At 39.9% G+C, this 12130-nt stretch overlaps 1 protein-coding gene across 1 annotated transcript; it reads left to right on the top strand.

The window, feature by feature from the left end:
* Nucleotides 1–1048: 1048 nt before the first annotated feature.
* Nucleotides 1049–2344, top strand: LOC133030372 (uncharacterized). The gene is made up of 3 exons (XM_061103103.1): nucleotides 1049–1113; nucleotides 1330–1480; nucleotides 1598–2344. The coding sequence occupies exons 1-3, from the start codon at nucleotides 1049–1051 to the stop codon at nucleotides 2342–2344; spliced, it is 963 nt and encodes a 320-aa protein (XP_060959086.1).
* The last annotated feature ends 9786 nt before the right edge of the window (nucleotides 2345–12130 follow it).

Here is a 12130-nt window from a genome sequence, read left to right as displayed (position 1 = left end):
CCATGGTCCCCATACTAGTTGAGACCATACTGCTTGTAAGACTCAGTTAATTGATTTTGATTAATCAATTATAATTCTAAAGTTAGGCTATGTCTAGTTTATGAATTTTCACTAAGCAATGGGGAAATTGTAAAGAAAAGAGATTCTAGGTTTATTTATTAATTAAGAGACTCTATATGTCTAATTAATAAATATATTAAATGACAATATTATTTAATAATTAATTTTTAGTTATTAAATAATTAGTTTTGGCATTTAAATGGTTGAATTGGAAAATTGGCGTTTTCGAGAAAAGGAGATGCAGAAATGACAAAATGGCAAAATTGCAAAGTGAGGCCCATTATCCATATCATGGCCGGCCACTATGCAAGTATTTTACCATTTATATTTTCATTATTTTAATGCCATATAATTCTAACCTAAACCTAGATGGCTTACTATAAATAGATAATGATGGCTTAGGAAATAATGAGACATGCATCTTATTTCTTTTAGAGAAAAACCTGAGCCTCCTATTCTTTCTCTATAGCCGCGACCCTCTTCTATTCTTTTCTTCTCTTCAATTTCAAAATACCCTAGTGATAGAGTAGTACCCACACACATCAAGTGGTATCTCAATCATAGTGTGGAAGATTGTGAAGAATCCAACCAACAAGAAGGAGAATTAGCATCAAAGGAAGGAGAGAAAGAGATCCAGGTTCAGATCTTGGTGATGCTCTGCTACAGAAAGGAATCAAGGGTTAGAGATCTGAACGGAAGGAGTCATTATATTCCGCTACACCCAATGTAAGGTTTCCTAAACTTTATATGTGTTTATTTCATTGTTTTAGAATTCATATTAGGATGTTAATGAAACATACATGGTAATAAATCTAGATCCTGGTAAAATATTTCTAACAGGAAGTCCCTTAACGAAGCTCTTAGATAGAAGGCCCTCTATTGGCAACAAAGATTTCGGGTCTCCTGGATCAAGGAGGGAGATAAGTGTTCTAAGTTCTTCTTCACCTTTGCCACAATCAAAAATAGAAGAAATGAGATCGGGGCTATCATGAACAAAGATGGTGTGTGGCTGAGCAATAGAAGAGACATTGGTAATGAATTCTCAGAGTTTCTGTGAACCATTTTTAAACAAACGGTCCATGGACCGTTGGAGAGGCTGGACCACCTGATTTCAGACCATCTCACCCTCCAGGAGCAGACAGACTTGGTAAGCATTCCGAATTCCGAGGAAATTAGACAAACCCTCTTTTCCATGGGTAGTCTGAAAGCCCCGTGTCCGGATGGTATGTCTGTATTGTTCTATAAACACTATTGGAATTCTGTTGGTAGTGATTTTTGTGATGTTGTGGAGGATTTTTTTCTGTCTGGCTCCATGCATAGAGGCATTAATGCTACGAATGTAATACTCATCCCTAAGGTGGCCAACCCTAAGAAAGTTTCTCAGTTTAGGCCTATCTCTCTGTGTAATGTGGTTTACAAGGTCATTTCTAAAATCATTGCTAATAGAATTTGACCGGTGCTGCCTAGACTGATTTGCCATACTCAGGTGGCTTTTGTTCCGGGTCAAAGCATTAATGACAATAATGTACTGGTCTAGGAGATTATTCATTCGTTCAAGCGTAAGAAAGGGAAAGAAGGTTTTTTCGCCATCAAGATTGATCTGGTGAAAGCTTACGATAAAGTTAGCTGGAACTTTATTGATCACGTACTTAGTAGCTTTAAGGCTCCAGACATTTTTCGTAAGTGGGTTTCCCAGTGCATTACTACTACTTCCTTCCATATCCACCTTAATGGGGGAAAGGTTAGCAATTTTTCTCCTGAATGTGGGTTACGGCAAGTCGACCCCCTCTCCCCGTACCTATTCATTTGGGCTGCGGACATTCTTTCCCGCATCTTGGAAAGGGCCATTGACACGGGCTCTATTAAAGGTATCAGATTGAGTAGGAATGGCCTCAAGTTGTTCCATCTTTTCTTTGCGGATGACGTGATTCTTGTGGGTAGAGCAACTATTGACGAGGCCAAAGGCTATTGGAGCTGCCTGGAGAAATTTTACAGTTGGTTTGGGCAATGTGTGAATAAGCTAAAAACCTCTATTTTCTTCAGCAGTAATACCAGTGAGGGAATGAAAAGGGGTATCATGCAAGAACTGGGGCTTAACTTAGCTATTACGAACATTAATTACTTGGGGCTCCCACTTTTTAGATCTAAACATAAGGATGCAGATTTCAACTTCATCCTGGACAACCTGGTCTCGAAGCTGCATGGATGGAAGTTGAAATTACTTTCGAAGGCTGGTCGTGCTACCCTCATCAAATCTGTGGCCCTAAATGGTGGAAGCTCATGATTATATGTACATAATGTATGAATTCATGTGAAACCCTTTTCACATACTTGATCCTGTTTATTGTGCTGTCAATACATTGGAAAGTAAACATAACTATGTGAATAAAGTAAACATGACTATTGTAATACCCGGAATTAAGAAATGGATTAGCAAAACCCTAACTAGATAATTATGTATAAATGAGGAATTATATTATTATATAGTTCAATATATGTGATTTATATGAATTTTAATATATTAAAGACCCCGTTGGTGAGCCAGGGGCATTTTGGTAATTATGACCCGAGAAGGGTAAAATGATGAAATTAATTTAATTACGTGCTTAATAGAACTATATTATTATATAGTATGCCTGTGTTGTCTTTTCAGGTGTGTTCTGACAGGTTAGCGCGGTATAGTCACAACTGGGAATTTCGGGCCGAACCGGGTTCGGGCCCAAAATGTAAATTGAATTGATTATTTGGAATTTTATTTGATAAATGATAATCTGAAATTTATTTGAAATTAATTGAGTATTGAATGACTATTTTACCCTTGTGAGGGTGTATGTGGGTATTTAAGCCCTAAGGGCATTTTGGTCATTTGACCCCTAATTACTATGTTTGGAAAATGTGATTTTTGAGGGAAATAGATTGATAATTTTCTGGTGGCTTCACCCTCTCAACCGAACCCTCTCTCCCTCTCTAACCCTTTCTTGAACTTCAAGTGAAATTGTTGAGATATTGAGTGAATTACTTGGCTTTGAAGCTTGAAATTGGAAGGATTTTAAGCTTGGAATTGAGGTATCTTCTAGCTGAAGTGATTTAAAATTATTGTTGTGATTCTTGTTGATTTTAATTGTTGAAAAAGCATGTTTGGAATTTAGAGTTGCATGTTCTTGATGTAGGTTGAATTTTGGTGTTGAACTTTGTGGATTTTGAGTGAGAAATTGCAAGATGTGGTTTTGAGTTGTTGGTTGTGATTATTGAATATTTTTCTAGGTCAAATTTTTGTGAATTGATTGTGTTTGCAGCTGGAATTATGAACTTGGTTAAGTTGAGCTTCTTGTGTTTGACCTTCAATTTTATGGAGTTAAGGCATGGATTTTATGCGTTTTTACAATCTGAAATTATGAACTAAATTGTGGGATTTTGGATGCATAAATATATGTTTTTAATCCTATAATATTGTCTAGCTGCTGTAAGTGGATTAATTGTGAATTTGGTTGTGAAAAGCAAGCTTGAGTTCTGGAACTCAAGCTTGGTGCTTTAATGGCACTTTTTGATTTTTAGTGCAATTGTTGTGTTTAAGTTGTGGAATATGTTTATTATGACATATATTGATGCTCTGGAAAGTTTGGGAATGTTTGGGGATGATTTGAGTGAGTTTTGGGGGTTTAAATATTGAGAAATTTCGTGTTCTTTGCCCAGACAACCGGAATTCTGGTTGGTTCATACGGAATTCCGGTTGGAGTTCATCGGGAAATGCTGAATTTTGTTTTTGCCATAACTTTTGACTCGGGACTCCGTTTGGGACGTTCTTTATACCGTTGGAAAGCTCTTTTCGAGATCTATGTGATTATCTGTATTTGAAATGCCATGAATTTACTTTATGAATGTGAAATCAGGGGTTAACCCTATTTGTGAAATCCCGGATTGTGTCTGACTAGGATTACCGGCACCTGGTCAGGAGCACCCGAGGATTTAGAATCTCTACTCTTGCGGGACAACAGGTAAGACAGTGATTAGCACGTAGAGTATGCGCAGTGGCGCTTATATTGAGAATGATATGCATGAATGTTTAAGTAACCGGGATTAGGGTTATTACCCTAATAGGAACGGTCTAATAGCCTAGGGTTATTACCCTAGTGATATATGTCTATAAATGCCATGCCATGTTAATTGAAATGAGATTTAAGGATTATGTGCTCAAGGCATAATCAGGTTGGACTCGGTACTCAAAACCGAGATGAACCACTTCTAAGGTCTTAATGTATTTAGACGTGTGAGAGTAACACGTGGGTCTACGTCATGTAGATTTAATTAGATGTGTGAGCGCAACACATAGGTCTACGCCACGTAGACATAAATGGGCATGATGAAATAATGATCAGGTCTATGCTATACAGACATATGTGAATGAGCATAATATATTTGTTATGATTTATACTGTCTTGCTGGGCTTGGCTTACGGGTGCTCTACTGTGCAGGAAAGGGTAAGGCATTAGCTGATCAGCCATGAGTTTCAGGAGCAGGGCGAAGAATGTACATGTTCATGCCACTTCAGACCAAGCGGGTTATGGGTCTAACAGTGTTGACTTTTGTATTCTGTTTTGCCGCTTAGGTCAGCTAGTAAGAAAGAACTTGTAATAAGTTTGTAAATATTTTTGGGATCCCAACTATTTTGAAAAGTTTAAATATATTACAAGTTTATTTTCAGTCCGTTTAATATAAAAGTTTAAATTCTGCGCTATTTTAATTAGTAATCCCGATTAGGGGATTAGGGTTTTATAAGCATTTTGGGTAGCTTGCCTAATTATTTAGGGCGTTACAACTATTGGCTTTTCTTCTTAGTTTCTTGACATGACAATCCATTACTTGTTTAAACTCACAATGGATTTTAATCACTAGTGTCTTCCAAGTCATAAGAAGGCGAGTTCCTAGAAACTCTCCCACTACGACAAGGTACCGTGAATTATGTCTAAGAAAACTAAATGGTATTAACCTCTTTGGCTGTGACAAGACAACAGAGGCAGTGGGATCATCATATGTCAAATAAGATGATAGAACACTTTTGGAATCAAGAAATAAGGCCGATCAATGGATGAGCACTGTTACCCGTATCCTCGATAATATGGGGGTGACAGGAACTGAGAGGGTGAATTGTGCGGCCTTTATGTTTCAAGATCATGCCCGCGTATGGTGGGATATAGTGAATCAGACTCGAGATGTCAGTGTGATGACATGGGAAGAGTTCAAGAAACTTTTTGAAGAAAAGTTTTATAACGTTGCAGTGAGGACTTCACATCAAGAAGATTTTGTGAAGTTGACTCAGGGGAAAATGTCTGTGGCCGAATATACTCTGGAATTCGATCGGTTATCTAAATTTGTTGGTGATCTAGTGCCTACAGATTTCACCAAAAAACAAATGTATGTTTGAGGACTGAATGCTACGATCAGTCGGGACTTGAAGATTACCACATCACATGACACTCTGTATAAGAGAGTGGTAGACTTGGCCTTAATTGCTGAGGAGGCCGAGCAGCAAGTAATGAAGGAGCAGGCTGCAAAGGATGCCGCCATGGCATCAAACCCTCCTGCTGGTGGTAATGTCAGTAAGGGGACCGACAGTGGCAACCCTGAGCACAAACGGAAGGCTGAGGCTTCCGGAGCTTCAGGGGGAAATAGAAAGTTTCAGGGAAATAGAGGTGGCCGTCAGGGTCGCGGGTCCTCATTCCGATCATATCCATAATGCCCTAAATGCAAGAAGCATCATCCTAGTGAGTGCCGAGCCAAGGCATGTTTCCAGTGTGGCATGGTGGGCCACTTTATCAGAGACTGTCCCCAAGCCAAGAAAGAAGAGCCTAAGAAGAATGTTGCTCAGAACCCGGGGCGACTTTTTACTATAACTTAGGCAGACGCTGATGCTAGTCCGTCAGTCGTGACAGGTCAGTTGTCTATTAATGGTTGTACATATACTGTGTTATTTGATTCAGGAGCTACTCATTCATATGTATCGAGTAGAGTGATAGAAAGTTTACATAAGCCATGTGATATTTATGCTTCGGGGTTTGGAACCCTGTTACCCTCGGGAGAGCTAATAGTATCCACAAGGTGGATTCGGTCCTTGTCTTTTTGGATTGACGGTTGTGAGTTGACCGCCAATCTAATTGAGCTGCAATTATCTGATTTTGACATAATCCTGGGAATGGATTTTCTGTCTAAATATGGAGCGATGATTGACTGCAAACGGAAGATGGTGGTGTTTGAGCCCGACAGTGCTAACCCAGCGGTGTTCGTGGGTAAAGTTCAAGGGGCACGCATACCGAGAATATCACTGTTGAAAGCTAAAGACCTGATGAGTAGAGGTTGTCTAGGGTTCATAGTTACTACAGTGGACACTAGCCAACCTGTGACATCAGGGCCTGAGAATACGAGATTGGTATGTGAGTTCCTTGATGTCTTTCCAGAAGATTTGTCGGGATTGCCACCTGTTCGGGAAATTGAATTTGTTATTGAATTGGCTCCGGGAGTGGATCTAGTGTCTAAGGCACCGTACCGAATGGCTCCAGCTGAGTTGAAGGAATTGAAGATACAATTGCAAGAGTTACTGAATCTGGGATTCATCAGATCGAGCTACTCACCTTGGGGTGCTCCGATTTTGTTTGTGAAGAAGAAAGACGGAACCCTGCGAATGTCTATTGACTACCGAGAGTTGAACAAGCGTACCATTAAGAACAAGTATCCTTTACCACGAATTGACGATCTGTTTGATCAACTGAAGGGGAAGACGGTCTTTTCCAAGATCGATCTTCGCTCAGGCTATCATCAGCTGAGAATTCGAGAGGAAGATATCCCGAAAACTGCGTTTCGTACTCGGTATGGACACTATGAATTTTTTGTGATGTCTTTTGGACTCACTAATGCCCCGGCGACATTCATGGATTTGATGAACCGGGTGTTTAAGGATTACCTGGATAGGTTTGTGATTGTGTTTATCGATGACATTTTGGAGTACTCTGAGACAGAAGAAGAGCATGAATTGCATCTCAGAGCGGTTTTGCAAAGATTACGGGATCACAAGCTTTATGATAAGTTCAAAAAGTGTGAATTCTGGTTATCTCGTGTCTCATTTTTGGGGCACATAGTGGATAAAGATGGGATCATGGTGGATCCGGCTAAAATTGAAGCTGTACGGGATTGGCCAGTACCGAAGTCAGCTACAGAAGTCGGTTCGTTGAGGGTTTTTCAAAGATTGATGTACCCTTAACAGAGCTGACCCGAAAGAACCAAAAGTTTGTTTGGACTAATCGGTGTGAGAAAAGTTTCCTGGAGTTAAAGCAACGCTTGATTACCGCTCCTGTACTAACTCTTCCTTTAGATAAGGAAAAGTTTGTGGTATATTGTGATGCCTCGAGACAGGGTCTCGGCTGTGTGCTTATGCAGGCTGGGAGGGTAATAGCTTATGCTTCTCGGCAGTTAAAGGAGTACGAGCAAAGGTACCCTACTCACGATTTAGAACTCGCAGCAGTGGTATTTGCGCTAAAGATTTGGCGGCATTACCTTTATGGCGAGAAATGTGAGATATATACTGATCATAAAAGTCTGAAATACTTCTTTACCCAGAAGGACTTGAATATGAGACAAAGACGTTGGCTAGAATTGGTGAAGGATTATGATTGTGAGATCCTTTATCATCCTGGTAAGGCCAATGTGGTTGCTGACGCTTTGAGTAGAAAAGGTCAGAGTCAGTTGAATACTATGAAGCAAATCTCCCAACAGCTAGCAAATGAAATGACTCGAGTTCAGATTGAGTTGGTTGTGGGGCAATTGGCTAATATTACCCTGCAATCCACTCTTTTATAGAGAATTAAAGAAGCAAAAAAGCAAGATTCAGAGTTGATAAAAACCCGAGTTAGGGTTTCGGCTGGGAAAGCTAGTGACTTCTCAATAGATGAAACGGAATGTTGAGATTTGGGAGTCGAGTTTGTGTGCCTATGGATGAGAACATCAAGAAAGAGATCATGGATGAGTCCCACACGACTCCTTATTAAGTTCATCCAGGGTCGACAAAGATGTACCAAGACCTGAAAGCCATGTTTTGGTGGCCAGGCATGAAGAATGACATCGCTGAGTATGTTGCCAAGTGCCTTACATGTCACCAAGTGAAAGCTGAACACCAGCGACCTGTAGGGTTGCTGCAACCACTGAAAATACCAGAATGGAAATGGGAAGATATAGCTATGGACTTTGTGGTAGGTATGCGTAGAACCACGGGACAATTTGACTCTGTGTGGGTCATAGTGGACAGGTTTACAAAGTCTACTCACTTTTTACCTGTTCGGACGAATTTCTCCATTGATCAGTATGCTGAGTTATATGTTAGAGAAATTGTTCGTCTGCATGGTGTCCCAAAGTCCATTGTGTCGAATAGAGATCCGAAGTTTGCATCGAGATTCTGGGAGAGTCTGCATCGAGCTATGGGTACTCAGTTAAAGTTCAGCACATCTTTTCTGTAAAGACCGCTTATTTAGAAATTAGCAGTTAATCATGATTAATTATGAAAATTATTTATAGCTATTTAAATAATTTATTATACTGTTATTATTGAATTTAGAGATGCATTTTTATGTCATGTAGTAGTTTTCATATTTTTGCATTTCCGGTGCCCGGTATTTTGGAACTCGGTGTTTGGCTCAGTAGAAATCACAACTTAGTATGTTAGTAGTTTGGGGCGGTTTATTAGATATTGGGAATGTCGGGAGTGGCCGGGAATTTAGAATTTCCCAAAAATACCCCTTTAGTGTTATTTATGTGGTTTTAGTGTGGAGGGGCAAAATGGTCTTTTTGCCCCATTAGTATTTTGTCTTCTAGTGATTTTATTAATGGATTATATGTGTTTATTTTCTTTAATTGTTGGCTGAAATGGTTAAGTAAAACCTTTATTTTATTTTACAAAATTACAAAGTTTCAAAAGTTAGAAAAATTTAGAAAGAAAAGCAAACTTTTTCTCTCAAGCTCTCTCTCTTTTCGGCCACTTGAACCAGCAAGCAAAGTGGTGTTTTCTCTTCATTTTCAAGTGATTTTTCAGCAAGCTAAAGTGATTCTAGTAGAGGTATTTCTTTGCTTAGTTTCTTACTTTGTTTTCTTGAAATTTTTGATGAAAAAGATGAGTAATGCATGATGATTTTGGTGATGTTGCTGCTGTTAATTGTTGTTGTTGTTTCCTTGATTAAAATGTTGAGTTAAGTAGGTTTAATTAGGTTGAATTGCATGCTAGTATTTCTTGCTCTAGTTGGATAGATTTTCTATGTAAAAAGCTTGGGTTTTCAAAGAAAAATTGAGGTTTTGGTGGCTGTAGTGTTTGCATGAGTTAGATTCTAGTTTCTGAAGTTATTATATGCTTGATTATGAGTTTGAAGCATAGAATGGATGCATGTTAGCTAGGTTTACTCAAGTTTGAGTTTAGAACTCAAAGCTTGAGCTTTAATGGTGATTTTTGATTATGTGCAATCTGAGTGGTTTTGAAGCTTTAGAAATGTTCTAGGGGATTTATAGAACAGGTCTGGAAGGTTTCATGTGATTTGGAGTTGATTTGAGCAAGATATGAAATTTTGAGTTTGCTGCCTGCGAGGAATCAGAATTCCGGTTGTGCATCCGGAATTCCGGATGGGATCCTGAATTTTCCCAGAACCAGAATTCCGGTTGGGCAATCGGTCTACCGGTTGGGAAAAATTCAGGAACCCTAGATTTCCTCGATTTTATGTTTTTGGGGGTATTGCCGTGCTTTTTATCGATAGGGAAACTTTTAGTTCCTAGTTTTAGTCCCCGGGAAGTGATTTAGCGTGTCACTTATAGTGTTGTGTTTTTTATGGTTTAGGAGCCTGTAATCCGCCGCGCAGTTAAGTTCCAGTCAGGTTGACCGACACACCTGAATTCGGAATCCAGGTAAGATTAGTATAACGATATGCATATGTAGATTACATGTTTAGCGTGCATGTAGGAAGCCTGTTAGATTACATTAGTTATGTATGTTGGCTTCGAACCATCCAACTGTGTCACGTCGGTACATGCTGGAGTATGACCAGCAGCCGGAGTATGACCGGTTCGACCGATCAGGCTGACACTTAGGTTGGTGGTTCCGTACTATTGACGTATCCCGTCGGTACAGGCTGGAGTATGACCAGCAGCCGGAGTATGACCGGTTCGACCGATCAGGCGGATATTGTAACACGTCGGTACAGGCTGGAGTATGACCAGCAGTCGGAGTATGACCGGTTCGACCGATCAGGCGGATACTGTAACACGTCGGTACAGGCTGGAGTATGACCAGCAGCCGGAGTATGACCGGTTCGACCGATCAGGCTGTTACTTGTCAATAGTATCGTCCCTATGAACGTTCAGAACTCAGTACCGTGTTGGACACGGCAGTTAGGGGGACTCAGTACCGTGTTGGACACGGCAGTTAGGGTTATGATCAGGGGTATGGGCGTCTGATCATGACCGGGTTTTATGTATGAATATTATTATGCTTTTCTTACTGAGTCTGTCGACTAACAGTTCTACGTTTATGTGTAGGTAAAGGCAAGGCTAGAGCTGATAGACCGTGAGCGAGCCGGTGAAGATTGTACATGTCGGGGCGGTTAGGCCTGGAGCGTACGATCATCGGGACAACAAGGCTATTTTTGTAACTAGTCGCTAGGCGACAATTATTTTGTATGAACAGTAAACTTTTGTAAATGATTTTGTAATCGGGATCCCGAGTCTTTTGTATAAATATTTTATAAGTTTAATTAAAAAGCAAAAATTTTAATTAATCACGTTTTCCATAAACCTCGTTGATTAGCAATGAGCTGCACAGCATGTTTAAAAATCATGTAATACGCCTATGTTAGTTAGGGTGTTACATTTTCATCCTCAGACGGATTGACAATTCGAGAGGACCATTCAGATTTTAGAGGACATGCTACGGGCATGTGTGCTTGACTTTGAGGGATCATGGGTAAAGTACCTTCCCCTGATCGAGTTTTCTTATAATAACAGCTATCAGGCAACAATCGGGATGGCTCCTTATGAACTTTTATATGGAAGAAAATGTAGATCACCCATACACTGGGATGAAGTGGGTGAAAGAAAGTTCTTGGGTCCCGAAGCTGTTCAGAAAACAAGTGAGGCAGTTGGTAAGATTAGAGCGCGAATGCTCGCAGCTCAGAGTAGGCAGAAGAGTTATGCTGATCCAAAGCGTCGAGATATTGATTTTCAGGTCGGGGACATGGTCTTTCTCCGAATATCTCCGATGAAAGGCATAAAACGCTTTGGGAAGAAAGGAAAGCTTAGCCCGAGGTTCATTGGATCTTTTGAAATCCTTGAGAGGATAGGGCAAGTAGCGTACAGGTTGGCTATGCCCCCAGCGCTGGCAGCTGTACATAATGTGTTTCATGTTTCAATGCTTCGGAAATATGTCTCAGACTCGTCCCATGTTTTGAGTTATGAAGCATTGGAACTTCAGCCGGACTTGTCATACGAGGAACAACCAGTGCAGATACTTGATAGAAGAGAAAAAGTCTTGAGAAGCAAGACAATGGCACTGGTGAAAGTACTGTGGAGGAATAGTAAAGTAGAAGAGGCAACCTGCGAACTCGAGACGGATATGCAGCAGAAATATCCGAAGTTGTTTAGGTAAATTTCGGGACGAAATTTCTATAAGGAGGGGGTAATTGTAATACCCGGAATTAAGAAATGGATTAGCAAAACCCTAACTAGATAATTATGTATAAATGAGGAATTATATTATTATATAGTTCAATATATGTGATTTATATGAATTTTAATATATTAAAGACCCCGTTGGTGAGCCAGGGGCATTTTGGTAATTATGACCCGAGAAGGGTAAAATGATGAAATTAATTTAATTACGTGCTTAATAGAACTATATTATTATATAGTATGCCTGTGTTGTCTTTTCAGGTGTGTTCTAACAGTTAGCGCGGTATAGTCACAACCGGGAATTTCGGGCCGAACCGGGTTCGGGCCCGAAATGTAAATTGAATTGATTATTTGGAATTTTATTTGATAAATGATAATCTGA

This window comes from Cannabis sativa, chromosome 8, assembly GCF_029168945.1.
Source record: "Cannabis sativa cultivar Pink pepper isolate KNU-18-1 chromosome 8, ASM2916894v1, whole genome shotgun sequence".
In the NCBI taxonomy this organism is placed as follows: Eukaryota; Viridiplantae; Streptophyta; class Magnoliopsida; order Rosales; family Cannabaceae; genus Cannabis; species Cannabis sativa.
The sequence above is the reverse complement of the archived record's forward strand: the minus strand, read 5'-3'. Positions and strand labels throughout refer to the sequence as shown.

Excerpts from the sequence above, each read along its gene's own strand:
- LOC133030372 (XM_061103103.1), top strand. The coding sequence starts at position 1,049 with ATGAACAAAGATGGTGTGTGGCTGAGCAATAGAAGAGACATTGGTAAT. Across the intron at positions 1,114-1,329 it reads AATGAATTCTCAGAGTTTCT|TGATTTTTGTGATGTTGTGG; the intron begins GTGAACCATTTT and ends TTCTGTTGGTAG. Across the intron at positions 1,481-1,597 it reads TGTGTAATGTGGTTTACAAG|GAGATTATTCATTCGTTCAA; the intron begins GTCATTTCTAAA and ends GTACTGGTCTAG.